Genomic DNA, 27,817 nt, shown 5'->3' with positions numbered 1-27,817 from the left:
AGTGTGTGTACAGTATTAATCTTTCTGAGGTAAATCAAGTGACTAGGCTCTAACGGTTGATGTGCATGAGGAATTTATCTTAATAAGGGCCTATCTGATATTTTATGACTTTTTATGGTCTTCCACAAACTTAGAAATTATTTGCACCTTTCATATGTTTCAATCATACTTTGAAATTCATCTGAGGTCAATGCACCTGTATGCAAGTACATGTACATAATATACACACTTGTAACAAACTGATCACAATTAATGCATTAAACTGGCCAAAGACCACTCTATAATAGGAACGTTAAATTAACGAATATAAGAGGACATTAAAGAGAGTGGACACTATTAGTAGTAAATTTCTCAAAATAATTATTAGCATAATTGGTAACTAGTAATGGGGAGAGGTTGATAGTATAAAACATTGTGAGAAACAGCTTTAGAATTTGAGGTCTCGAAATCAAGCATCTGAAAGCGCACAACTTCATGTGACCATGGTGCGACAAGGGTGTTTTTTTCTTTCATTAATATCTCGCAACTTCGAGGACCGATTGAGCTCAAATTTTCACAGGTTTGTTATTTTATGCATATGTTGAGAAACACCAAGTGAGAAGACTGGTCTTTGACAATTACTAATAGTGTCCAGTGTCTTTAAACGAAGAAACATAAAGTGGAAATGTGATTCGCGACTTCAGAATTTACTCCTTAAAAGCAGAACCGTGCTTTTTAGGTAACGTGAGTTGACTGTATTTTGTGTGCTTACAAGTTGCAATTTTCTGCGAATCAGTAATGATGTTTTCGAACTTCATGCACTAAATTCAAATGTTAATATCAATTCATGATGTGTTATTACTGTTACATGTCAGAAATTGAAAAACAAAGAAACCACAAAGCTTTTTGTGAGCTAGTTTTATTCTGGATTTTATTACAAAAGAATCCTTACAAAGTTTGAAAAACCAATCCTACAAGCTACATAACCAAGTGATAACAAAAACATTTTCAGAAGCAGGTTTGCATTTATAGTTTCAAATCTATAAAGAAAATGTAAATCATATTTAGCATGACTTAGAGATTCCATAGACTCTTGGAATCTCAGTAATTATTCCAGTTTATTATTAACAACAAAAACATTGTTGGCAGTTTTAACTTAATGTAGTATGATCATTTGCAAACATTCATACAGATCATTAACTGGAATTGAACACACAAGATGTAGAAGTGAAATTGATGTCAAATTTTAGCTGTAAAGGAGTCGTCAATTCAAACGATAATGCAAATCTCCATGAAGTCACAATCTTCTGGCATTGGCATTTGTGATATTTCTTGTTAAATCTGTATCAATGATCAATAGTTTAAGAATACCTTGCTGTGATATATTATTACGCAATAAACTACAATAACCAAGAGTGAATGAATACAAGTAAAGTAACACTTTGTTTTCTTTGTATTGTTGCCACAATTGTCCTTTCCTTGGAAACAAGGTTGATGTTTTTCTCAAGTTATCAACTTTTACTCTAACTGTTACAGTGGATGGGAGTTTTTAAACTGAAAACTGTGTCGTGCAATACTTATTTTTAATTTTTCAACTATTTTGTTGAAGGGATTTAAACTGGTCGCTAGGGACCGCTCCTCACATGATAAGTTAGTGACAGACAGTTCTAACAATTCTCTTTCTTATTTCCTTCCTGATATTTCAATTCAGTTCTTTTAAACTACACACCACTCATTGCCCATATTCATGTGTATCTTGACTCCAAGTTAACTTCCATTTGGAACACTATCAAGTCTGAGGTATATCTTTTGATGTCTGGAGGGGTAGAGCTAAGATCTTTTACTCTTGACTGTCCGATGTTAGAAAGCTCCTTACATTAAGTCTGAGGTCTATCTTGTGATGTCTGGAGGGGTAGAGCTAAGATCTACTCTTGACTGTCCGATGTTAGAAAGCTCCTTACATTAAGTCTGAGGTCTATCTTGTGATGTCTGGAGGGGTAGAGCTAAGATCTACTCTTGACTGTCCGATGTTAGAAAGCTCCTTACATTAAGTCTGAGGTCTATCTTGTGATGTCTGGAGGGGTAGAGCTAAGATCTACTCTTGACTGTCCGATGTTAGAAAGCTCCTTACATTAAGTCTGAGGTCTATCTTTTGATGTCTGGAGGTTGAGAGCTAAGATCTTTTACTCTTGACTGTCCGATAGCTCCTCACATTAAGTCTGAGGTACATCTTGTGATGTCTGGAGGGGTAGATCTAAGATCTTCTACTCTTGACTGTCCGATGTTAGAAAGCTCCTTATTGGAACACAATGAAGTCTGAGGTCTATCTTGTGATGTCTGGAGGTTGAGAGCTAAGATCTTTTACTCTTGACTGTCCGATGTTAGAAAGCTCCTTACATTAAGTCTGAGGTACATCTTGTGATGTCTGGAGGGGTAGAGCTAAGATCTTCTACTCTTGACCGTCCGATGTTAGAAAGCTCCTTACATTACTCTTAGGCGGTCACGATGAAAATATAGACTCTGGCTGTGAAGTTGGTGTCTAATAATTAAGCAAAATAGAAACATTTGTAAGGTTTTGTTTCTTCCCGAAATATTTTCGAAGCAACATATTTTCTTCCTTCAGTTGCCGCGTGTGAGGTGCGTGTAAGAGGTCAATACACAGTTTTTAGCAAGGAAAACAAACATGTGTACAATAATACTTACCTGTGGTGCTTTGTTGGTATACAAACGTTGGAAACAAAACCGAGTTGCCTGCTCAAGAACTGCAATATCAGAGTCATCCTGTAATGGAACATAATCAACAATAATTACAACACTCAATGTTCCCAAGATGGGTTTCTTGATTTGCATATAGCATTCAGGCACTGGACACATTTGGTAATTGTCAAAGACCAGTATTCTCACTTGTTGGTGTATCCCAACATGCGCATCAAATAACAAATCTGTGAAAATGTTGAATCAATTGGCCATCGTAGTTAAAGAAAATGCTCCTTTTATGCACAAATGTGTGTGCTTTCAGATGCCTGAGGAAGAGTTCAAGGCCTTACAAAGCCTTTCTCAGATTAAAATGTTTTAGTGAAACTTTCTCTAAAAAACAATGTTACTTCAGAGGGAGTCATTTCTCACAATGTTTTATACTACAAACAGCTCTCTGTTGCTTGCTACCAAGTAAATTGTCACGAATAATTTGAGTATGTAATCAAAATGGAATTGGGTAGAAATGCAAAGTATAAATGCATCATTATGAGTAGATTGAACCATTGACAACTTCTTACCTTCAAATCTTTGTATGTTCTGTAGGCTTCTTTAAGAAGTTGAGTTGGGATACGTAGATCGGTCTGTAGCTTATTCTGTACTGTTTGGACTAACTGATAGGTCGACAGAACAGCCTAAAAGATAATTAGGTAAGCACAGAAAGGTATTGCTTTAAAATAAACAGATTACCAGCTAAACTTCTGTTAGGTTTATCTTGTTGTGACTGGTGCCCCACTAAATTGTTGCTGAGCAAAGAAAGTTCAAAGTATTTTCTGCTGAACAGCTTAATGAATCTGGGCCCTGATGGAAATGAACTTACCTGCAGTTTTAGCTCTTCTGTGCCAGTCTTGGCCAAAGTGACGTATTCCTGTAGGACGGTCAGACACGTCTTGTAGCAATACTTAGCCAAATATTGACGATCACCATCTCTTAAGAATTGTCTTTGGATAAAAAGGAAAAAGATGGAATCATCTAAGCCAATGTTCATTTGGTTAACGGTAACACCATGTGTATGTATCTACTTGCTGGGTAAATTATCTAAACCAACTTTTCAAAATCAATTGTCATACAGCTCTATGAAAATGGGCCTTGTTTTCTAGCTGACGTATTCAGCCCTACAAGAAGTCTCATTGAATGTTTAAATGTAATTGTTTAACACCTTTGTATGTACGCTAAGAAAGGGATGATCATGCATTGTTTTGCAAAACAAATACATTCTTTTTATCTTCTCCTATTTAGAGTGGTGTCCTCGGTCAATGGTGTTCTTGCGGAGTTGTCCCAGATCTCCCTGTCCCTCATGCATGTAGATATTTCATCTGCTCTCACAAACCCAGTGCCCCTTCTTTAATAGAAGATCAACAGTGACTACTTACTTGCCCAATTCCGGAGTCCTGTTTAGTTTGACAGAGATCTGTAACAGCATAGCGTGATCCTTCATCTTCTTCAGAATATCAATAAGTAGATTCACAGAGCGATACATATGCCATGAAAAACTACCAGATCTGTGGCAAGAGAAAAATCAGTGAAAAATAAACAAAGCAAGTTTCAAAACAAATTCATAACGTATACAGCCCTGAGCTGCTGTGGCACTCTAAAGGCTTTTTCAAACACAATATTAACTCTATCCTTAAAGGTAACCATTTATACCCCTGGGTAAATAGAAGCAATTATAGTAAAGTATCTTGCTTAAGGAGACAAGTGTGACGACCGGGATTCGAACCCACACTCCGGTGACTTAATCCCCAGAACTTAAATTCAATGCCCTAAATGGCTCGTCCACGACACCCTACAACTCTGAGGAAGCATTGAATCATTGTAAAAATCAACACAATATCAAATTAGTTCTCTCAAAGCAATCTAAATTTGTTGATATTTTCTTGAGCTTAAGGAATACACCAAAATCCATCCTACCTGTCAATCTCACTTATAGGAATCCTCCAGATCCCATGGAATAGATTCTTGGTTTTCCAATGTTCAGCAAATAGAGCTGGAGATGGCATATGTGTTGTCTGTTGCCATGGTTGCACACTGCCTAGTAACAAGTCTCGACTCCACTGCAAATTCTGTTCAAGAAAAACACATGGTGGTCAAATTTGGCTCACATATTTAGCTACATTTGTTATTGCTTAGTTGTCTCTGTAACTTTCCCTCTCTCCCTCACCCTCCCCTTATCATGTAGAGTCATCTCTCTTGGGCTTGGGCTCTGCTCACCTGGGCTCAATTTTATAAAGCCTGTAAGCACAAACAAATATTGCTAAAAGAAACTGTGAATGGTGCTCAGCTAAGACATTTACTCAGCAGTATTTTCTGCTCAACCATATGAACAGCTTATTTTGAAATGGGCCATGTTTGAAATCCAGCAAAGAAAGCACAATTTTCAATGAGCCTAAGACAAAACCATTATTACGAAAAGCTCTTTAGTTAAGTTAAATTGATTTTTAACCAAGAAAAAAACAGATGGGGGATCATTGACAAAAATTGATCATCAAACAATTCAGTCTCTGCAGCAGAGAGAATAATAACCTTGTGTGTTGGTGCAGTACAGTAAGCATTAGACATCCTATAGAGTGATTTATAATGCTGTGGGAATCGAGTAAGACAAAGCTTCATAGCTTCAAGACATCTCTCAATCAGCCAGATTTTCTGCTCCTCCAGACTTCCTTTCCCGACTCCTTCATCTTTCCCTTGTCTTGGATTCTTTGCATCTTCATCAAGTTCCATCTTATTAAGTAATCCTTCAGGTTTATCTTGAGAACTAAGTCTTGTTCCATCCTCCTTAGAACCTTCTTGAGCTTCAACTGTTTCTCCTTCAGATGAAGTGATAAGATCTATAGTCTCTATCTCTTTGTTCAAACCATCCTCATCTTTCGTTTCTGTCAGAGTACTTTCTTGTTTCTCGGGAGTACTTTGTTGACCTGCCTCAGTCTTTAAGTCATCTTCACTTTGTGCATCTTTAATTTTCTCTGGCGTGGATTGATTTAAAGCGTTCTGTTCCTGAGAGTCTGGAGATTAAATAAATAAATAAAATTGCATTAATATTTCTCTATTCTTTTTGGTTTTACCCATATACTAACACCGATGTGCGTTAGCACTGTATAAAAAATCACAGGCATATTACTCGAGTGGGATTCAAACCCATTACCTTTGCAAATCTAGAGCAGTGTCTTACCAACTAGACCATTAAATATTTCTCAACTAACACACTGCCTCATTTTAAAGGGACTGATGAGCAGTTTAAACACCCCCGACATGACGGGCTCTCAAACAATAGGAATAGTGAAACTGTCTGGTGTATTTGGGAATTAATAATTAATTAATTAATAATCCACTTTCATATAATGTTTTCACACCCGGAGGGCTTCTCAAAGCGCTTTACACTATTACCCCCTGGTCACTGGGCCTTAAATCATTCCTTAAACCATCTCATCCCAACCCCCTGGTGGGGAGTATACACAATAATTGTTGCTTTTTACATTACAAGGTTAAACAAAACTTGTGTAGCATTTAAGACAGACTTTACAGTTTGCAAACATCTATTTTTACTTTTATTTGCAAATAAAACACAGACTGTTTTCTCTCACCTGTTGATTGTCTCTTTTTGTTTCTTGATTTCAAATAATCATGATCCGTTGGCGTGGCGATGAAGAGCGGACTTCCTGGCACTCGCTGCTTGTAAAGCTTAACCTCTTGACCTTTGACCTCTGATTTAGAATCCGGATCAGTCTCTGCTGATGATTGTCTGTTATTATTGAAGAAAACAAAGAAACAAAACATGCATCAGCAAAAACAATGGCTTTGATGAGTAAAACTAACATCAAATGAGTCCCTCTTTTAAAAATGCCCTTTGTGAACAAAACTAACGTTCAATGAGAGAGAACTTACGGCTCACTGGTATCCGTGTTTTCTTGTGCAATGACAAACGGCTCATCGGCAGCGTCTATGATGTAGCGACGAAACATTGCAAAGTTATCTTCACAGCTTTCTGACTCTGGTTTCTCAAGGAGCTTCAAGATGGAGGCATGAAGTCTGAAGAACATCTGTTGAGATCCAACAACAACAATTGGTTTTATTGACACAAAATATTTTCATTTGTTGTCTATTTGATTTGACTACAATAAAAAGTAAACACTACACAAAAAGGACATTCAAAAGTAACAGGTAATTGGATTGACTCAGTGGTTTCTTCATTGCCTTTCACCTCAGTGGACCTCGGTTCAAGTCCGCCCTCAGACCTGTGAGCCTTGCATGTGGATTGAGTTTTTAATTGGTCGCAACGTTTTGACTATCTTGATCTAGTCTTCGTCAGGAGCCTGAACTGCAATCATGTTGTCTTGCCAAAGACAGTATTTGATTTTGATATCTTTATAAAGTGTCTTCATGACTCTGTTAATACCGTATTGTCAAATCCTAACTGTCTTGTTCTGTATTGTATGATAGTCTTATGTTAATGGCGAATAAATACTCACAATAATAATAAAATCAAACCTTACCTCTAGAGCTTCTAGTGATAGATCAGGAGGATTGTGATACGCAATCTTCTTGGGATATTTAGCCTCATCTTCATGAAGATAATAAGCAGCTTTCTTATAATGTTCCAGGAACTCCTGAGGATCTTTCTGTCGTTTCTCTGCAATCTTCCCAAGCATGTAATGAACCAACCATTCCTCTTCTTCACCATCTACCTCACATTGAATCGCTTCTTGGAAACAACTCTCAGCGAGAGATAAACAATCATTACGTTTCTCTTGAAGGAACTTAATGATGTCATCTGTCAGTGAGAATTGCTCCTTCTGCAAGATTAGACATAGTGGAAACAGTGATAACAGTTACCAGTTATAATTCTTCCTTTTTCTACAATTAACCATGGGAAGTGCTATGGGGAGAAACTATAAATAAATAGTACACTTGTGGGTACAACCATTTGTAAATCTCTTTTGGGGAAGTGTTGGCTCTGAAAAGATTCTATGTGGGAACTTGATATAGTGCAAGTAAAAACTAGGCTGCTTCTTATAGACTGGACCGCAATTGGTGCTGGGAACTTGACATAGTGCAAGTAAAAACTAGGCTGCTTCTTATAGACTTGATGCAACTCCTCCAAGATGATTTGATATCCACTCTACATAGAGTCGTATACAGTAAACTGTTGGTTTTTGAAAGAGTAATAATGAATTGCCAGTCATGTAAAAATTATAACATTAAAAGCATTTTCACCAATTTTTCGCTAACGACTGTAATCATGAATAATTACACTTACTTGTTTGAGTTGTCGAGATGCGTGTGAGTGAAGCATATATGACATAGAGCCATACTCAATCCACAAGGAACGATTCGTTTGGTCGATCTCTAGGGCTCGATGGAAGCAACGTAGAGCGGCTACAGATTGTTTGTATATAGTGCCTTCTGTCTTAGCATCACACTGTATTAGGGACAAAGAATATTATAAAGACCAAAGATTGACTTGTTTTGTTACACATCAACTGCCTGATAAGCACTAATAATGTAATGAATAGGAAACAAGAAGAAATGTTTGGTTTTAGATGACAAGGATTAGCAGTCTCAACATCCATGACAGCCAACTGTGAATAATTAAAACCAACAGAACTAAAGTGATTCCAGGAGACAACTAAAGTGATTGCCTCTACTCCCTCTAGTCATTGCCTTGGTGCCCTTGAAATGCTCTAGTAGAAATGTCTTGTAGAAGTTTACAATTTCATCATAGGATGCCCTTTACAAAGGAGAAAATGCCTTGGTGCCCTTTTAAAAAATGAGGCATACAGTCCTGAAAGACTGACCATGAACTATCCACTCACCAGTTTAGATTCTAAGCGTCCACTCCTTGCTAAGGCCATCCCGGCCCAACTATCTAGTCTATCTGGACAGACACAAAGGTCCTGCATGTACAACTTGATAGCTTTACTAAAAACATCAAAAAACAATCAAGGGGATGTTACTAACAAGTTACCATGGCAATGGTATCAACATTCAAGAAATGGTGCAAGAAAGAACGCAATATCATCAAACTCTTTTTGTAATTAGTACATGGAAAACACATTTAAAATATTAAACATGCTTACAGAAAACAAAGATATAACCTATGTTTGTGCTAGACCAGCAATAATACAAACAACTCAATTGAAAAAAAAAATCAATTAATAGATATTAAATTATAAATAATACTCACAAGAACTCTTTGTTTTTGAAGTAGAAATCAGCCAACAAATAATATATCTCCTTGACAACAGGTCTGTGGTAAAGTAAAGAACAAGAAAAAGGAAAGTATTACTTGCTATACAGTTTTCAGTCTACAATGATTTTTTTGTAACTTTTGATCCAAATTTGACGGATATCTAACTACCTGGTTATCACCCGATCCTTCGGGATGGATGGAGCTTCCTCGGTCTTCTCTTCCATATAAGACTGGAGCGTTTCCATGGTAATAGCAGGTTTATCCAATACAGGAATAATCCGTACAATCTTCAAGAGGAGGCTCTCTAAATCAGCTGACATTGATGATGTCTTATAAGAATCAAACTCTGGTAAGACACTTGGCTTGAAGTAGTTAAAGATGATGCGCGCATCTTCTAGATCCATCGGTAACTACAGAGAAAAAGAGTCATATTTTATGCTACTCTAATAAGATGTTATTACATGCACTTTAGTTTTGAGAGGTAGCTATAAATAAATCTCTTTTGAGAGAGTGTTTGCTCTGGAAAGAGCCAGTTTGGTCTCGTCGTTTCAAACAGTTTACTCTGCTCTTCTTCTTGAGTTTTGTCACACTACAGCTCTGCCTCATTACCATCATTTGTTTAGACTGTGCTGGACTGTTTATAAACGTTGGTTGAAGTTGTGTTACTTCATTGCATCTGATGAAGCCCCATGCTGATATTTATTTATAACTAGTTTGTCATTAAAGTGCTACATTGGATTCTTCACTGTGAGTTTAGTAATAATTTGTAAATCTTGCCTTGTTTTGAAATTTGCAAGTAGGTTCATACATTGTTTGTTTGTTCAGAGCATCAGGAAAATAATCCTAGTTAATAGCCCTTCATATAAAACCTCATAAGATAATAATTTAAATCACATAAATAGTATCTTAAGTAACAAATAAGAATTCTCGACGTACCTCTTCTACTCCATGATCTTGTAGATGTCTTGCTTTGGTTTTCTTACTTGGGTGTCCATGGAGACAGAAGAAACATTGCTCTATGTAGTATTTTAAATCACTCAGAAATGGGTGCGGCTCATCCTCAGTTCCCATGGAGATCTCTTTACTTAAGACAGATATGTAGAGACGAAGGAAAGCTCCCTCTGAGTTGCAGCAGAGCGAACGCCTAATTGGCAAATATAAGAACAAACAAACTCAGATGTTATTACAAAGTCTAGATCTCTTTACATAAGACAGATATATAAAGACGTAGGAAAGCTCCCTCTGAGTTGCAGCAGAGCGAATACCTAAATGGCAAATATCAGAACAAACAAACTCATTGTTATTACAAAGTCTAGATCTCTTTACATAAGACAGATATATAAAGACGTAGGAAAGCTCCCTCTTAGTGTTAGTTCAACTCATTTTAAATCTTGTCTTGTTCAATAAATTCTGGTCCAGTAAAAATGCTGAGCTACAAGCCCGGCAGCCTTGAGGATTTTGACCCCAATTTTGAGCCCTGAGACACTTACTTAAGCTACTACTACTGTCAACACGCTTGATGAAGTACAAGTGTTATACAAAACCATTTTGTTTTCCCAGAAAAAAAAATAACGAAAAATGGTAATTGTAAACCAACCTGCCAAGATACTCGTGAGCAGTTTCCAGCAACATCAATGAAGATGGCATCATAGGTGTAGCTTGTGTTTCCATGGTAACACTTATATCCTTGGATGCAATCTGGTCCTCTTCACTTTTAAATCAAACAGAACATTTTATAATCAGCCAACAATTTAAATCAGCCATACTCGTTGCACCTCAAAAATAAATAAATTTTTGTTGAAGAAAGATAGAGTGAACTAAATCTTTGTACTTACTGTTTAATAACTTTGTATAAGACGACCCACGGTAAGACACTGGTACTCTGCATACTCCAATCACTATCCATACATAGTTCAATGATACCAATGATAGCGTTGGTAAATCTTACGCGTTGTGGGCGAACCAAAAGCTTTAGGCAATCAATGTCTTCAGTTAGAGCTCTAGAGAAATAAATAGAGGCAGGTACACAGTTAATACTTGGTGTTTGTTACACTTTGTGGTCGAACCAATAGATTTAGGCAATCAATGTCTTCAGATAGAGCTCTAGAGAAATAAATAGAGTAGGCACCTAGTTAATATGAATGTCTACTGTTAGAGCTCTAGAGGAATAAATATAGGCAGGTAAACAGTTAGTATTAGTATGACTTTGTGTTGGACTACAAACAATGCTTCATAATGCAATATCCATCAGTTAAACCACTATGTAGTTTGGGTTTTCAGTCCCTTTACTTGATTAACCTCAAATTTCCTTCTTTGTCTTTTCATTATTGGGTTCTTGGCTAGTACAGTGATTTAGTTTGCTTCTGAAAGACCTTTGGCTGCAGAAATGAACTGAATTGAACTGAAGATTCAGTTGTTGTTGCAGCAGTATATGCCTGGTCTCCAATCTGTAGCTGGTTGTCACTCTCATTTTGGTCTTTCTTCAGTGCCTTGCACCCTTTGGTAATTCTGCGCTATATTACTCCAGTTATTATTATTATATTGCTGTGCAAGTTTTATGAAAACACCTTGGAATCTTAAAGATGGTGTAATCTAGTTGTTATAATTTCTTTTGACTTACTTGTTGATGACAGCAAATAGCTGCATGGCTAGAGTAACCCACTCTTCTCTGATTGGTGGAGTCTTAGAAACAGTGATTTCTTGTAATGCTTCGGAGATACTTTCTGCACCACACATTACACATTGCTGCAAGAAATAACAATATTATAGTTGATATAAATAATAATAAAAATAATAACAAATTCTTATATAGCGCATTTCACAATAACCGTCGTAAAAGCGCTTTACATTAATGCCCTGGTCATAGGGCCAATAACATCCCTGTAATGATTCTCACCTCCCTAGGGAGTATACAGCCCTGAGCTGCCTGTAAGGCGCTTGTGGCTTTTCATACACAATATCAACCTCTTCCCCCGCAGGTACCCATTTATACCCCTGGGTGAATAGAAGCACTAGTTAAGTATCTTGCTCAAGGCCACAAGTGCCATGACCGAACCCATACTCCGATGACTTAACCACCAGAACTTGAATTCAATGCACTTAACCACTCGGCCATAAAACCCACACACAATTTTGGCAAAGCCCATACACATTTTCGGTGAACACCTACACACAACCGACCTTAATCCTCTATCCCTGCCTACCGTTTCTACGTACCTTATAATCATGAACCTTGAGTAGAGACTGATGTAACAATAATAGCTGAGATGTTCGCTGAGGAGTGGCTCCTTCTTTCAGCATCTTCCTTCTTGATGATGTATCTTGGAGTGTTGGGAGGAGTAGTTCAGTCACTTTGTCAAACTGTTCAGCTTCGTAGAGACGTTGGATTTCTTCCAAGGATTGGCAGTGCTGGGTGGATTTCAATTGCTCCTTCACCAGATCTTGGGCACATTCAATAAAATCACAGTTTTATTAAGTCCTACTACATTTGTCTGTGTTCAACCCAAAATCAGTTTTATTTCAAACACTTCTGGCAAAAGAAAAACCAACGCAAATCTCTACCACCATTGGAACCCAAGCAAAGACTGAAACATTTTGCAACTGTATGTAGTATTCTATTACTATCAATGATGCAGTTTGATGACGTTTTTAGTATAGTTCTTACCAATAGTTACTTTATTACTATCCATGATGCAGTTTGATGAAGTATTTTGTAACTGTATATAATTCTTACCGATAGTTATTTTATTACTCTCCATGATGCAGTTTGCTAAGAAGACTTCATGATCGGGTTGCGAAGGGTCTTGTTTCTCACTTAGAATATCAGTACACTGAGAAAGAATCAAAACTTCATTAAACATCTCATCATTAAAGGGAAGATTTCATTTGGTAATCAATCTAACAATTAATGGCAATACCAACTATCAGTTTAGTAGAAGCCTACAACAGCTTTTGATAGTAATACATTATTTTGAGAATTATTTCACTTTGAAGTAAAAACTTGATGTCAATATCTCATCTTAAAACGAATCATAGTGTTTTGTGAAATCAAGCCCTGGGTAATTCTCCCGATAACATTTCTTGAATTCTAGCATCTCCAAGATTTCACATCTGATGACTGTTGCTGATGTTGTGAAAGTTCATTGATTGCTTCAGGTTGCCTTATCTCACTGTAACATAAAAACCTGAATACCAACTATATTTACTTGTGATTGTAATAAAAGACAGTAATTCTAGAGAAGATTTAGAACTCACCAGAGAAAAGGACTGAATGGCTAGATCTGATTTGCCAACCAGCATCATATACCTGGCCTTCATCCAATAAACTGTAAAGGAATTATCACAACTTCACTTCAACAACAATTATTAAATGTTTCTTACTATAAATAGAAAATCCATAAAGTAATGAAATCAAACTAATAATAATCAAATGATAGTAAGCATTTAACAGTTCAAGTTTAAGTTTTAAAGAAATAAAAACTAAGAAGAATTAGGATGCGCAACTGGGAAAAGTACCAAACATAATTGGGAAATGTCACTTAGAAATTCGAGAAGGTACAGAACACAATCAGCCAAACTGCTTGGCTTTAACCCCCACCCAACACAAGACAAAGAGTTGAAAACCAAACTACAGTACAATAAATCAATCTTACATCTAGCAGTGAAGTCTTGCCATTGATCTGCTGGTATTACTCCTGATGTTGTCAACCATTGGACATAGAAGAGATCTGACTCAAAATGTTGCCCCATTGACTCTCTATCAGCTCTAGAGAGTGAGAATCAAGAAAATTAAACAGATCAGAAATAATTACTACTACTAATACTTACATAAATTTTTTTTAAAAGAAAACAGATACTTAATAATAATAAGAATACCAGGAATTTATTGAGCGCTCTTACACAGGGTATCACAGCACTTTACAAAATACAGACAGAAACATTTATTCAAACAATTTGAGTGAAATAGAGATAGAAAAACTAAAACCATTTTTTTAAACAATTTTGACTGCAACAGATAAAGATACAAGAGAAATTCACCATTTCGTGGAAAATTGTGTTGTTTTTCCAAATAATGGTGTTTTAAAAAGTGTTAGTGTGAAAGAATTTATATTTGAAACTGTTAATTTGTAAATGAAGTGTTACATCAATATGGGCTATTTGCATCAAGGATTTCAGGATAGTCTTAACTTACTTTTTGGAGGAGCTAGTTGGTGTTTTATTCCTGGTCAGAACTAACTGATCTACCTTCAGCTCAGCAAATGACAGCAACATTAATCCATAAGAAACTTTGAAATCACTGGTGTACTCAGAACTGCAAAAGTCATTGATACAAAAATACAAAACCAAAAATTTATTTAAACTAACTGATTGTTAGAAGACTCTTAGAATTCTGAATATGTGGATGGCAATCCATTAATATATTATTCTGGTTATAGTTCTCTTATACATGCACTACCAATACTAGTACATGGGACCTATTAATGTCCCATCAAAAAGACACAGCAGTTATAAGTGTCTTGCTCAAGGACCTAGATGTCAAGACTGTTGACTTGAACCCACACTCTGCTGATATGAAACACCAGAGTCTAGTGATCTTAACCGCAACACACCATCAAAACAATCTTGTAACAAGAGGAATGTTTACACTACCTGAAGATACTTGGCAGGATAGTGTGAGGACGAGATCGGATAAACCCATCAACAAAGACACTTGATAATCCAGATGGCCTGAAACAGAAAAACAAAAGACAGGGTTCACATTTTAAGGTTTAGTAAATAATGAACAGAATGAAATGTTACAAGATGCAGTTAAACTTGTGCAAGCAATGTATTTTCTTCTTTTTGGAGAGTAATAAGGTTTCTAATGTCTTATGTAAGAGAGTAAATATTGGAAGAGGTAGCTTTAAGTGATAATGTCTTGCAGATAGCTTGGTGGTCTAGTGGTAAGACATATGCTCTACCAAAGCAAAGGTTGTGGGTTCCAATCCCAAATGAGTAAATTGCTTAGGGATTTTTTTCACAGAACTTGGGAAAGTGACAAATGATTTGACTGAGCGCCTGACAGCAGCCACTCAAATCAGCTCTGTGTTTGTTTGCTAATTTCTTAGTATATTGCTCAATTTGTGTTCTTATTTTTATACAACTGGATTTGTTACTACACCTGGAATCTACAGGACCTTTTCTGTGTATCCTGGAGTCATCTGAATTGTGAAAATAGTGTTTTTCTGTTGGAATTTTTCACTGTCTCAGTTGAGAATTCTGGTGTATAAAGCTTACACACACTTAGGTGGCTGCATCCTGTGCAGTCATCCACCTAGTCCATGGACATTGTTCGCCCATCTGGGGACAATGGAGGTAAGTATCCTTTTCATTCTCTCTCTGCTTGCTAGACCATTGTACTGTACTGACTCATCTGTGGTCAGCTTTGTTCCATCAGCATCAATTGTGTCTGATGCTTACATTCTGCCAAAGACACATCTAGAGTTCATCCAGCGTCGTAAATATCTGAAATGCCCTATTTCTTACTATGACAACTCCCCAGCCACTTTTCATTTGGAAATTGTGATTTTTGGTGACATTGCTATAAATCCCGGCCCTGAAGGTGTCAATAACTCAAACTCAGCAGAAGCTAGTCCAAACTCTGCAAATTCCTACTCACGAAACAAGCTTCTCAGTCTCCGTTATGCCCCATCCACACGTGCTACTACTCTGCTGCCTTCCTGTATATTATCATTACAGAGCCTTGGCCTTTTTGTAAATCCCAGCACTGTTTACCGACCTACACATCGTGGTAAAAAAGCTGGTCGCCGTAGAACTGTTCATAAACCCCCCGTACCCGAAGTTACACTCCCATCTGTTCCAGTACCAGTGACTCCAGCCAAATCTCAACTCAGCCTTTGTGTTCTGAACACACAGTCCATCTGTAACAAGTATGACGATTTTGCTGATTTTGTTCTGCAAAAAGATCTGGACCTTGTTGCCGTTTCAGAAACATGGCTGAGACCAGACAACAACTTAACATGTCGTCAGTGTACCCCTGCTGGCTACTACTTTCATCACATCCCAAGACCTCACAAGACTGGTGGAGGAGTTGCAATACTGTACAGATCTACTTTATCCGTTTCTGTGAAAAGTAATGACGTCCAGTACACAACTTTTGAATCTCTTCATGCTGAAGTTTCCGGAAACTCTAAATCTGTTCGCCTTGTTATTGTATACAGACCTGAGAGGGATTCAAACGGCCAACATGTGACTTTCTCAAGTTTTCTAAGGGAGTTTGAGAATTTGATTTTGGAATATCTGCTTCATCCATCGGAAATCATCATCACAGGCGACTTTAACATTCATGTTGATGACATCCACAACACCAATGCAAACCAGTTTAAGCATCTACTTCAGGCTTTTGGTCTTACCCAGCATATCAAGGAGCCGACTCATCGTCTCGGTCATTGCCTAGACCTTGTCATAACTCGTGAAATCTCCCCACCAATTGTCTCAAACTTTGTTATTCTACCTGGATTATCAGACCATTATGCAGTCATGTGTAACTTGAGTCTGTGCAAGCCCAAAGTCCCAACCGTTACTATAAAGAGCCGACAATGGAAACATGTTAATCCTACCGAAGTGTTCCGCGACATAGGCTCCCATTTAGCAAATCTAGAAGTTGATCACGACTGCTTGGATTCCTATGTCAGCCAATATGAGAGTACAGTCAGTGACATCTTGGATAAATACGCACCTTGGAAAACGAGATCAGTCAAGGTCCGAACTGAAGTCTCCTGGTTCAATGATGATATTCGTACAGCGAGAAAGATCTGTCGTCAACTGGAGCGGAAGTGGCGGCAAAATGGCAAATTGGCAATTCAACGACAAGAATATCGCAACCAATGTAAAGTAGTTAGGAATTTGATCAACCAGGCAAAGATCATCCATTATTCATCTCAAGTACAAGAATCCTCAGGAGATCAAAAGAAGCTTTTCAAGATAATTGGTAAGTTGTTGCTCAAACCCAAAACCCCTGTCCTTCCATCCACTTACAATGACCAGGACTTAGCAAATGAGTTCCAGAAATTCTTTGTCACCAAGATTTCAGACATCCGCTCATCATTTTCATCAGTCCCTTACAACGTGCTGCAGACATTGCCACAACTTCAACCAGAGTGTAGACTATCTGTGTTTGAGCCTGCGACTGTTGCTGAGATTCAAAGGGTTATTATGAAATCTCCTTCAAAATCCTGTGAGCTGGATCCAGTGTCAACATCCATGATAAAGCAACACATCGATATTTTTGTACCCTACATCACTAAGCTTGTAAACGAATCCCTCAGTTCCGGTTGTTTCCCCGATAGCCTCAAAGTTTCCTACATCAGGCCGCTCATCAAGAAACCAAACCTGGACAAGGAGATATTCAAAAACTACAGACCGGTTGCAAACTTAAAATATCTTGGAAAAGTCATCGAACGAGTAGTTTCATCACGTATTTCTGATCACATTCATACTTTCAACCTGTCCGACGTGTTCCAGTCAGCATACAAGCCTTTCCATGGGACCGAGGCTGCACTAGTCCGTGTGAGCAACGATATTCTCTCTGCAATGGACAATGGTAACCTAACAGCACTAGTCCTGCTAGACTTGAGTGCTGCTTTTGACACTGTCGATCACAACATCCTTCTCTCTCGGCTCCAGAATCACCTTGGCATAGAGGACACAGCCCTAGCATGGTGCAAATCGTATCTCTACAATAGAACTCAGCATGTATGTATTGGCACCGCGATATCCGACCCTGTTGTTTTGAACTACTCTGTGCCACAGGGGTCGGTACTCGGCCCGCAGTGGTTTACGCTATACACTTTACCGATTCGTGACATCATCCTGAAATTTAATCTGAATTACCATGTGTACGCAGACGACACTCAGCTATACATCACGTTTAAATCTTCTCAAGAAAACGCCAATGCATCTATTGCAAGACTTGAGAAATGCATCCAAGAGATTCGACGTTGGACACAACAAAACTTCCTGAAGTTAAATGATGATAAGACAGAGTTCCTTCTATTTGGGTCACGTCAACAGTTAACTAAGGTTTCAGTGCCATACATCTCCATCGGTGATGCTCGGATAGCTCCCTCGCTGAAAGCTCGGAACTTAGGGGTTATTTTTGATTCATCGATGACACTTCAGCCACACATCAACAACATTGTTCGTTTATCATCATATCACATCAGGAATATAGGTAAGATTCGCAAGTACTTGGACAAAAGTGCCACTGAAAAGGTCATTCACGCATTTGTTACTTCTCGTCTTGACAATGGCAATGCTCTTCTCTACAGTCTTCCTAACAACCAGATTTCCCGACTTCAACGGCTCCAAAATACTGCTGCCCGCATTGTGACACTGTCTAGAAAATCCTGTTCTATCACCCCCATTCTGAAACAACTACACTGGCTGCCTATCTCTCAACGAATCATCTTCAAGCTGATGCTCATTGTCCACAAAGCTCTTAATGGCAAGGCTCCCCACTATATTTCTGAACTGCTTCACGTTTACACTCCATCAAGGAATCTTCGATCAAGTTCTATGCTTCTCCTCATTGAACCCAAGTCTCGACACTCATGGGGTGACAGGTCTTTTTCTGTAGCCGCGCCACGCATCTGGAACTCTCTACCACTTAATCTTCGATCTTGTGTTTGTACTGCAAAATTCAAGTCTCTTCTCAAAACTTATCTTATGTCACAGGTTTTCAATGACTAATTTTGTTGTGTCTGTTTTTCTTTGTGTTGCGTTTTGTTTTTGTTTTGTTTTTGGTTTTACTGCGCCTTGAACACCCAGCAGGGTGGATATGTGCGCATTACAAGTCTTATTATTATTATTATTATTATTACTATTAGATAAGTTATTGCAATATTTCATCATTTCGTAGCACAAGGAAATCACAAATACAATTCAACTTCTCCCAGACCGGCCAAGCTTTTCTCTTCTCACCATTTGCCACCCAGTTGAGCGACCTCTATCAGATAACCACGAAGCAGTTGCAGAATTCCACTATTCCTTTGTCTCTTTGCTAAGAACTGCCAGACGTTTTCCCATTCCTGAGGATCAGAAACTGGGGATGCTTGTGGTTTGGGTTCGTCTAGAAAACAAAGACATCAGAAAAAACAATCATTAAAGGAAAGGTACACGTTTGGTAATCATTCTTAAAATTACTGGCAATAAAGAAGCCTATAGAAGCTTTGGATAGTATAAAGCATTTTGAGAAAAATTTCACTTTCCAAATACAAAAGGTTTACTTTGTCTTTAAGAAGAATTTAAATGAACAAATTGATTGAATTGAATTGAATTAAATTGATCATACCTGAGATATTATTGCTTCTTGAATCTTGCTTCTTGATGACCTTTGACCTCTCAGAGGAACTATGAGAGTTTTCAATATCTTCACAATCATCGCTACAAGACAAACAGTGAAGACTCAAATTGTTATTGTTCAAGTAGAAATGATGAGGCATAGATACCGAGTGAGATGGATGAGAAATAACAGGCGTCTTGTTTAGCTGATGAGGGTGGCGAGATGAGGAAATATTAAGTTTCATTTGTTTATAAAGCCAGGACTAAGAAAAGCAAACTGAATCACTGTACTAGCCAATAAACCATTGGAGAGAAGACGAGAAGCTTCCGTTTTAAACTCCAGAGACTTGTTCCAGGAAAAAACCCATGCAATCACATAGTACCCCAGGATTTGTACTGTGATTCTAAGGCGAGAACAGACAGGACTACACCAACTCGACCACCCAAGGGCTTAGAGGAAGACTCTACCTGTCTTGAAGACTTGATGGAAGAAACTGTCGAAGCAACTCTTGATAATTCACTAAATCTTCTTTCTTCTTCACAGCTGTGTTGCGAACCTTTAAACATTGCAACCAATTAAAAGTGTCAGTTTTTGCAGAGATGTTTGGCTTAGCTTAGAAAGATCACTACTCATTCAGAAATACGATTGCTCCTTGTAGCACTGTATTTTGTAAAGAACTGCTTCAGCTTTAAGATACTGTCACTTATGAAAATGTTCCAGTCACTGGCCAGGGGGACCAGTTAGTTTGTCATTTTAATAGTCCACCAGCTTTTTCACTGGTTTTATGGTTTTTCTTTCAGCACCGTCTCTTTGCATGGTACCTCAATTTGAGACGATATGAACAATCAAGTACATAGTCAGTGGTTTGTAGCTTTTGGAAACAATGAACTAGCCAGGCAAACCACTTGAGCATAATTTGGACTGGTCTTCAAACTAGCATCTAGCCAGCAGATCATTATTGAGGGAGAACCCTGATTTAGCCGAGAATAATACTTACCCGGGTGGATCGCCTATTTCCAAGCAATGGGTTGTTACCCTTATCCCGTTTCCTCTTAGGTCCTCTACGCTTTTTCTCTTTAACAGGAATTGGTTCAGTTTCCATGGCAACAGGCTCTATCACATTACAAAAGTACAGAAACTAGTTGCAAAAATATTTTCTTAATTAAATTCTTTTTAAAGAACTGCATGTACTGTAAATGTAACAGGATACGATTATGCTACAGATAAGGTTAAACTTTATAAATGTTTCACACCTTTAGTGAATGTACATACCTTCAATGTCACTGCTCCCTTGGGTCTGTTGTGGGGTCTGTTGTGGGGTTTGTTGTGGGGTCTGTAGTGGTGTTTGCTCTGGTGTTTGCTCTGGTGCTTGCTGCAAGGTCTCACGAGGGCTCTGCTGTGAGGTCTGTTGTGGGGTTTGTTGAGAGATCTCCTGAGACATTTGCTCTGAAGTCTGTTGTGGAGTTTTTGGCGTTTGTTCTGGTGTATGCTGTGGGGTTTGCTGAAGTGTTTGCTGCGAGTTCGGTTGAGGTGTTTGCTCTAATCTTTGCAGAGGGATTTCCTCTGAAGTCTGTTCTGGGATTTGCTGAGGTGTTCGCTGCAAAGTCTCCTTAGGAGTTTGCTGTGTGGTCTGTTCTTGGGTTTGCTCTGAGGTTTGTTGTGGGGTGGGAAGAGGAGTTACCACTTGCACTTGTAGTGAGGTTTGCTCTGTCTGTGGGGATATATGTTGCAGGATCTGTCGCTCCGTTTGTACTGGGGTCTGTTGCTCTTCTTGTAGTGGAGTCTGTTGCTCCATTTGTACTGGGGTTTGTCGCTCCGCTTGTTCTGTGGTCTGTAGCTCTGTTTGTATTGGGGATTGTCGCTCTATTTGTATTGGGGACTGTCGCTCTATTTGTATTGGGGACTGTCGCTCGATTGGTATTGGGGACTGTCGATCTGTTTGAACTGGGATCTGTAGTTCTGTTTGTACTGGGGCCTGCAGTGTGTTACCAACTGGAACTGGTTGTGAAGTGTCCATTGGAATGAGCTCAGGGGAATCTATTTCTTTCTCTTCTTGATTCTGAGGTGATCTTCCCTCAGATGGGTCCTCAGGAATTGTAATCAACTCCTTCCTCTGTGACGGCAGTTGATTGGGTGCAATGAAGGGCGTGGTCCAAGATTCTAAAAGGGGTGTGTCCTGAGATTTGGCAGGTGTTTCCTGGGCTAGGGGTGTATCTTCACTGGGTGTAGTCTTGGATTCAGTAGGAGATGCTGTATCCTGAGTTATGTCCATTGGAGCATCATCTATAGAGTCTTTTTCTGCTTCATTTTCTTTTTCTTCTGGATGTTGGATGAATTCACTCAGATCAATCTTACAGCAGACACTCTAAAACAAAAAATCCCAAAAATGTTTTGAGGCGAACAAAATTGCATCTCGTTCAAACTCCAATTTCAAAACTACTTGTGCCAGGGCTTGATATCACAAAGCACTCAGATGAATTGTCAGTATCACCATAGTGATTCGCACAGTATCACCATATAATGGTTTGTACTTTATATCAATCTAGATAGCTCAGTTTGTAGAGCGCCGGCACGTTAATCCAGAGGTTGTTAGTTTGAATCCTGCTCTAGTCAATTCTTTGTTCAAACCCATAAATAATTTATATAAATCTTGTGAAATCAAGCAAAGGTCGAATTGGGCGTTGTTTGAAAATCATCAACAAGTTCGTTCGAAAGATCAAAAATTGTTTTCAGGTAGAAAAACTAACAGAACAGTATCAAAGGCTGATAATGAAATTTTGTACTGAAAAATTATTTGTTTGAAGTGAATATATAAATACTTGAGGTGAAGACTAACTGGATACTACTTACTAATGGAGGAGAGCTGTGTTGCAGGTGATCATAGAGAGCAACTAGTCTCTCCCCAAGCCCCTTCCAGCTGTAAAAACAAAGATATATCATGATATAATTCTCTTTGATCAAATTGACATTTAAAGCTTTGTCTGCGAAGCATTTCTTGAGGGCAACACTAGTGCTTCATGTCACTTTGTTTGTCAGTTTATTTCAGTCAACACAGAATTTGTGTTTTAGTTAATGAGACTTTAATAATCATAATACTAATCTTAATGAATTGGCCAGCACTCGCATGTCCCTAGTTTCTATCATGGCAATGCCTCCACAATTGCTATGGATATTGGGTGTGATTCTTGTATAGTCTGGTACTCATACTTACGTGAATGAAGACAATGAAGGAAATGGAGTCAGTAGCTTGACCAGAGGCATAGGGGGTCTCTTTGCCAGAGAACGTCTCTTTTCTCTTATAGATAGAGCTTCCTTGATGATCTATAACAATGACAATTGTAAAACCGTCAAACAAATTATCAGGGCTACCCCTCTAGTAGATTGGATTCATACAAATATACATTATACAGACTTGGTACATCACTACTGTAAGAGCAAGAATAGAAGTAGTGAGAGACAATTTACATTCAGGTAATGGATTGTTCTTTCTTACCCGGTCTGCTTCTACTTGTTTGACTTGAGAAAAATGAAGAGTGTTGTGGCTGGAGAGGAAGAGAAACAGATAATCATGATTGCTAGATCTGAGACATTCAAATTAAAGAAAACACAAACTGAGGAAAACTCAATAAAGCAAACTGTTTGTCCTAATTATAACTTGAAAAAAACCAACAACGAACAAACTCTTATTCAACAGTTGTGACAATTTTTTTTACAGTGATGTCATAGGGACTAAAAAAGGAAACATGACTCACCAATTTCTGAATAATTCATAGCTGTCTCTCCTTAAAGATGGCTGCTCCTGATACATCTTCTCTCTTAAGACAACACCTAGGAAGAAAATGATTCACTTTCATTTTCACTTATTCAAGTTACTTAAATCTTAACTCATACTGTTGAGAAGTAAATCTGTTGTAATATTCCATCAAACTTGTTTTGGAGACTACAGAAACTTAGGAAACTGTTACATGTAGGTGACAAAATACAATCTCTCCTTCGAGTTCATTTTACTCAAGACAAGAAGTATCTTGCCTCCTTAAGATGGTAAAGTGCACATACAAATTAAATAAACAATTAAAGAAAAAACACTGGTTCTGGTAGCAGAATCCATCAACTTGCATAATTCTTTAAATAAACAATCAAGCTTGGTTATGTACCTTTTACATAGTTAGGATCCTTCTCTAAAGCTTTGCAGATATAAAAGAGACAACCTGGAAAGAAAAAAGAACCACTCTGATCAAATATATGCTGAATAAAGTGTACATGAAAGAGGAAACAGGCTCTAACATGTATCGTCACAATGCAAAGTTTTAAATCTTATTGAGCACAACTTACTTGCACAGTGAGAATAAACTATGAATAGAATTGTTTTCTTTCTCCTGAAGACAAGCTGAGTATACTGTTCGAAACTTTGAGATAAAACCCGTTTTTTTTTCGAAGCCAACGCTCCCCCATGAGAGATTTGGTTGTACCCCCAAGCTCACTATTATTTATAGTTTATTCTTATTCCCTTCACCATGTAAAGATTCAAACATTACTTACTCGCATAGTCATTGATTGCATAGAGTACAGTACACAATCTATCCAGACTGGGCCAATGTTTAGAGCTACACTTTAAGGCTTGGATGAAGCTTAGTTTAGCTAGAGGTAGCTGGTACAATGTAACTGCAATGGTTCCCATTCTATACCATACTGTTACGTCACTCTCATCAAACTTTACAGCCTGGAAAAAAAAAAATGAATCAGTTAAATTTGGGCATCAAAAATCACAGCTTGGGGTGGATTTCATGAAAAGTTAAGACTAGTCTTATCTCGAGTTAGGAAGAGTTACTCGTCCTAACTTAGGACTAGCCTTAAGTTTTGAATACCTCCTAGGACTAGTCCTAAGTTAAGACAAGTCATAACTCCTTTTTTGCCCTTGCCCTTTCCAGAACAAAGCTTCAGGACACCAAGCAAGCTTTCAGAGAAACCACTACTCAGAGTAAAAACTAGCTCTTCTCAGAGTCAAGAGTCTTAAAACACTTGGTGTTACCAGAAGAACATCCTAACCATCTCCCCCACCATGCCTATTTTCCCTTTTTACTTCCTACATATCGGGATTAAGGCTGTCACTCGCTAACGAGTACATTTATCAGGGGGGGGGGTGGCAGAGTATGAGGTGACTTCGTTCTTACCTCTACATAGTATTTGATAGCAGTGTCTAGATCCTTCTTCTCATAAGACTTGGAGGCTTGCCTCAATGCCCTTGGTCATTGCCTTGATGCCCCTTGAAAGGTTCTAACAAGTTCCTCATTAAGATGCCCCTTATATAAAGGAGAACTTCTTGTACTTACCTCTACACAGTATTTGATAGCAGTGTCTAGATCCTTCTTCTCATAAGACTTGGAGGCTTGCCTCAATGCCCTTGCCTTGATGCCCCTTGAAAGGTTCTAACAAGTTCCTCATTAAGATGGCCCTTATAAAGGAGAACTTCTTGTACTTACCTCTACATAGTATTTGATAGCAGTGTCTAGATCCTTCTTTTCATAAGACATACTCGCCAGGTTTTTATACGATGAATATTTCAACATTAATCCTGGATACATCAACTCAGGTATTTCATCGGGTGGCTCAATCTAAAACAAACAAATCAAAGAGACAAAAAAATAACATCTTGTTCAGGCAAAGATAGTTTGTCCATGTTGATGGCTACACAAAGTGCAACACCCAACAACCAAAAAATCAAGGATGATTCGATGAATTGTACCCAAGTCAGTGGTTTCTTTCCCTGCCTTTTAACTCTGTGGACCCCGGTTCGCATCCCACCCTAGACCAAAGCCTTGCATGTCGATTGGGTTTTCACATCCAACCTGATTGTGAACCTGAACCTCCCATTGAAGTCTTCCTAAAACAGAGCATTCATTCTTGTTTTGTATTCACCATCCTGCTATTGGTGCTTGAGCTTTGTGGATTCCGGCTTGAATCCCAGCTCAGACGAGAGCCTTGCATGTGGATTGTTTTTTCAGTCCCTACCTGACTGTGTGAGTGTTCTCCCGTTGGGGTTTTCCTCCTACATCTTAAACTAAGCATGTCTTGACTCTTACCTCGGCTAGTAATGGGATACTGAGTAATTCTTGGTACATAGATTCCGCTTCTTTCTTGTTTCCAGCTCGTTGTAAATCCAATGCTTTATTGTACAACGTATAAGCCTCAGCTTCCTGCAAGAAAACAAATCATCAAAATATACTCAGAATCTTTCTCTTTTTAACTTTCTGTCTCTTCTTGCAGTCTGGTCTTGTTTTGAATTTACAAAATTATGTTGCACTTTCTTCTGAGTTGATGGATCCCGAGGATCTTCTCACCATCAATCCAGAGAGCCTTCTTACCTGAGCTTCCTTACTGCTCTCCATCTCAAGTTCCAAGTCACTCTCATCACTACTGCTTTCATTCAATGCCATAATTCGCATCTGAAATAATCAAAACAAATAAAACCAGTCACAACAACAATGCCTTTCTTGCATGTAATACATCTTTTGGTCCCTTCCCTTTTGTTTTTCTCTTCCTTTGTAACAGTGCCTTGAGCACCTTTGGTGGATTTTTGCCCTTTTTATTATTACATATTATATTTAGAAGTTTACAGACTCTCTAGATGTCCACTACCCCAAATGGAAATCTAAAAGTTTGATCAAACAAGCATTGATTCAATGTTAGCCAATTTGCCTCTCAAAAGAAAATCTTAATGCAATGGAACGAACAATTAAATTACAGGTCTGTAAGAATGTTTTGTTAATATTATACCTTTGTGAAAGATCCAGTAGTCTCCTTATCTTCCAGTCTGTTGCTAAACCTTCCCTCTGTTCCCTCTCTATACTCTGAGTTTTTACCGATACCAAACAGACGATCGCTGAGAGTCTTTCTGGCTCCTACAGGTCCTCCTCTAATTCCAGGTCTTGCTGGATCCATCTCTGAAGCTTGTCGCTTAAAACCACGGGCAGACGCTGCTTGATCATCCAACTCCAAAGTCCGTCTTCGATTTGGATTTGCTCCTCTCCTAACCTCTGACCCCTGTATGACCTCTGACATTTCAACATCATCTGATACCAAATCTATGACCTCACTTTGAGTAGTCTTTGCTGTACCATTATCTTCTTGACAATCTTCATCAGATAACTTTGAAGTAACTCTACTCTCTGTCTGTGGATCGTGTGTTGCGTCTGCTCTTGGTTCTAATGAAGGAAGTTTTCCTGACATGAGAAGAAGCCGTTGTTTCTGAAGTAAAGAATCGACTTCAGGAGGATCTGAACTATCCTCCATAAGATTCTGCACCATCTGCTTCCTCTTCACGAGGCGTGGCATTGTGATGACACGCTATCTGATGGCTCTGTAGTGGTAAAGAATACAATCAAAGTGATATATTAACTAGTGGCATTCTGATAATACAATAACCCCTTGATAGTTGCGATAATTGTAACACTCCATCCCTCGACAGCCTTTGGCTCCACCATTTATACAACCAAAATTATCAGTAAGGACTATTTATAAAGCACAGAAGAATGCACTTAAATGTATAAATAAATAAATACAACTTAACTTATTATAGAATATGGTATGTTTCTTATGCTTACTCTATTTAATTAACTTTATACTAGTAGTAGTAACTACTAATTATTACAGTAAGTTACACTGGTTCTCTCTTCATCTGTTTGGAAATTTAATTAAAATACCCATGGTTACAAATTGTCAAAACAAATTTCAAACAATTTAAATTCAAATCTTTGATCGCACTACAGATATTCCAGATAACAATTGCAGAAATCTTATGAACATGATAAACGTCTGCTTTGTTTGTTTGTTGTTCATAAAATGATGAAAATCAACTGGCCAAATCAACACTCCCCCAACAGATTCTGATATTGTTTTTTTTACTTTTATGTCTGACATGTATTGTATTTATGCATGCGAATTCATGCATTGCACTCTTCCCAATCATTGCATTATTTGACAGTGATTTCTAATTGATAAAATAATAGTACAAAGTCATCAAGACCATCGGCCTTCACTAGTAGAACTTAGAAGACACTACTAAACCTGAGCTGGCTGGATGGGGACTTCCCCCACGTCTAAAACTGACATTTCTTAAAGTTTGTGTGGTGTTTACGTGGTCCTCAAATACTTTCTAAACGGACTTCAATTGAAACATTTGTTAATATTGTAAATTTTTTCTTCGTTATTACCATCAGGAAAGACCCAAACCGCATGGATTATAACAATACATAAATTGATAAACTTACATTTTAATCGTTGTCCGCGCCAACTTTGTGTAAAAACCGTTGTTGTTTTGTGCGTTAGGTTATACGTCTGGTTCCCATGCTGCCAATAAAAATCAAAGGTGCAATGAAACCGGGTAATAAGTACCCGACTATAATCGCTGACTGTTACCATACGGCTCTTTCACTATTAACTATTGTGAAATTTTATTTGTTATCATAAAACAGTCGTTGATCGCTCTGAAAAAGGGGTGGCACCTGTTAACAAACTGAGCCCAACTGGGCTCGTCTGTGCGCCCAATTTACCGGCAG

General features: G+C 38.1%; 1 protein-coding gene across 1 annotated transcript; it reads right to left on the bottom strand.

The window, feature by feature from the left end:
- Positions 1-2,381: 2,381 nt before the first annotated feature.
- LOC139942824 (calcineurin-binding protein cabin-1-like) lies at positions 2,382-27,599 on the bottom strand. Its single transcript, XM_071939604.1, has 40 exons — positions 27,530-27,599; positions 26,037-26,619; positions 25,625-25,705; positions 25,343-25,456; positions 24,743-24,874; positions 23,802-23,982; positions 23,417-23,470; positions 23,015-23,090; positions 22,756-22,804; positions 22,474-22,583; positions 22,113-22,179; positions 20,535-21,627; positions 20,260-20,375; positions 19,730-19,818; positions 19,272-19,363; positions 18,902-19,049; positions 14,570-14,647; positions 14,112-14,231; positions 13,573-13,685; positions 13,175-13,245; positions 12,654-12,750; positions 12,137-12,360; positions 11,541-11,665; positions 10,756-10,920; positions 10,518-10,631; positions 9,857-10,064; positions 9,089-9,330; positions 8,915-8,977; positions 8,544-8,649; positions 7,988-8,149; positions 7,224-7,523; positions 6,616-6,770; positions 6,315-6,472; positions 5,257-5,735; positions 4,645-4,796; positions 4,107-4,235; positions 3,554-3,674; positions 3,255-3,368; positions 2,683-2,760; positions 2,382-2,518 (listed from the first exon to the last, which is right to left on the bottom strand). The coding sequence occupies exons 2-40, from the start codon at positions 26,592-26,594 to the stop codon at positions 2,480-2,482; spliced, it is 6,573 nt and encodes a 2,190-aa protein (XP_071795705.1). The 5' UTR covers positions 26,595-26,619; positions 27,530-27,599; the 3' UTR covers positions 2,382-2,479.
- Positions 27,600-27,817: the final 218 nt, after the last annotated feature.

The sequence above is a fragment of the Asterias amurensis genome, chromosome 10 (assembly GCF_032118995.1).
Source record: "Asterias amurensis chromosome 10, ASM3211899v1".
In the NCBI taxonomy this organism is placed as follows: Eukaryota; Metazoa; Echinodermata; class Asteroidea; order Forcipulatida; family Asteriidae; genus Asterias; species Asterias amurensis.
The sequence above is the reverse complement of the archived record's forward strand: the minus strand, read 5'-3'. Positions and strand labels throughout refer to the sequence as shown.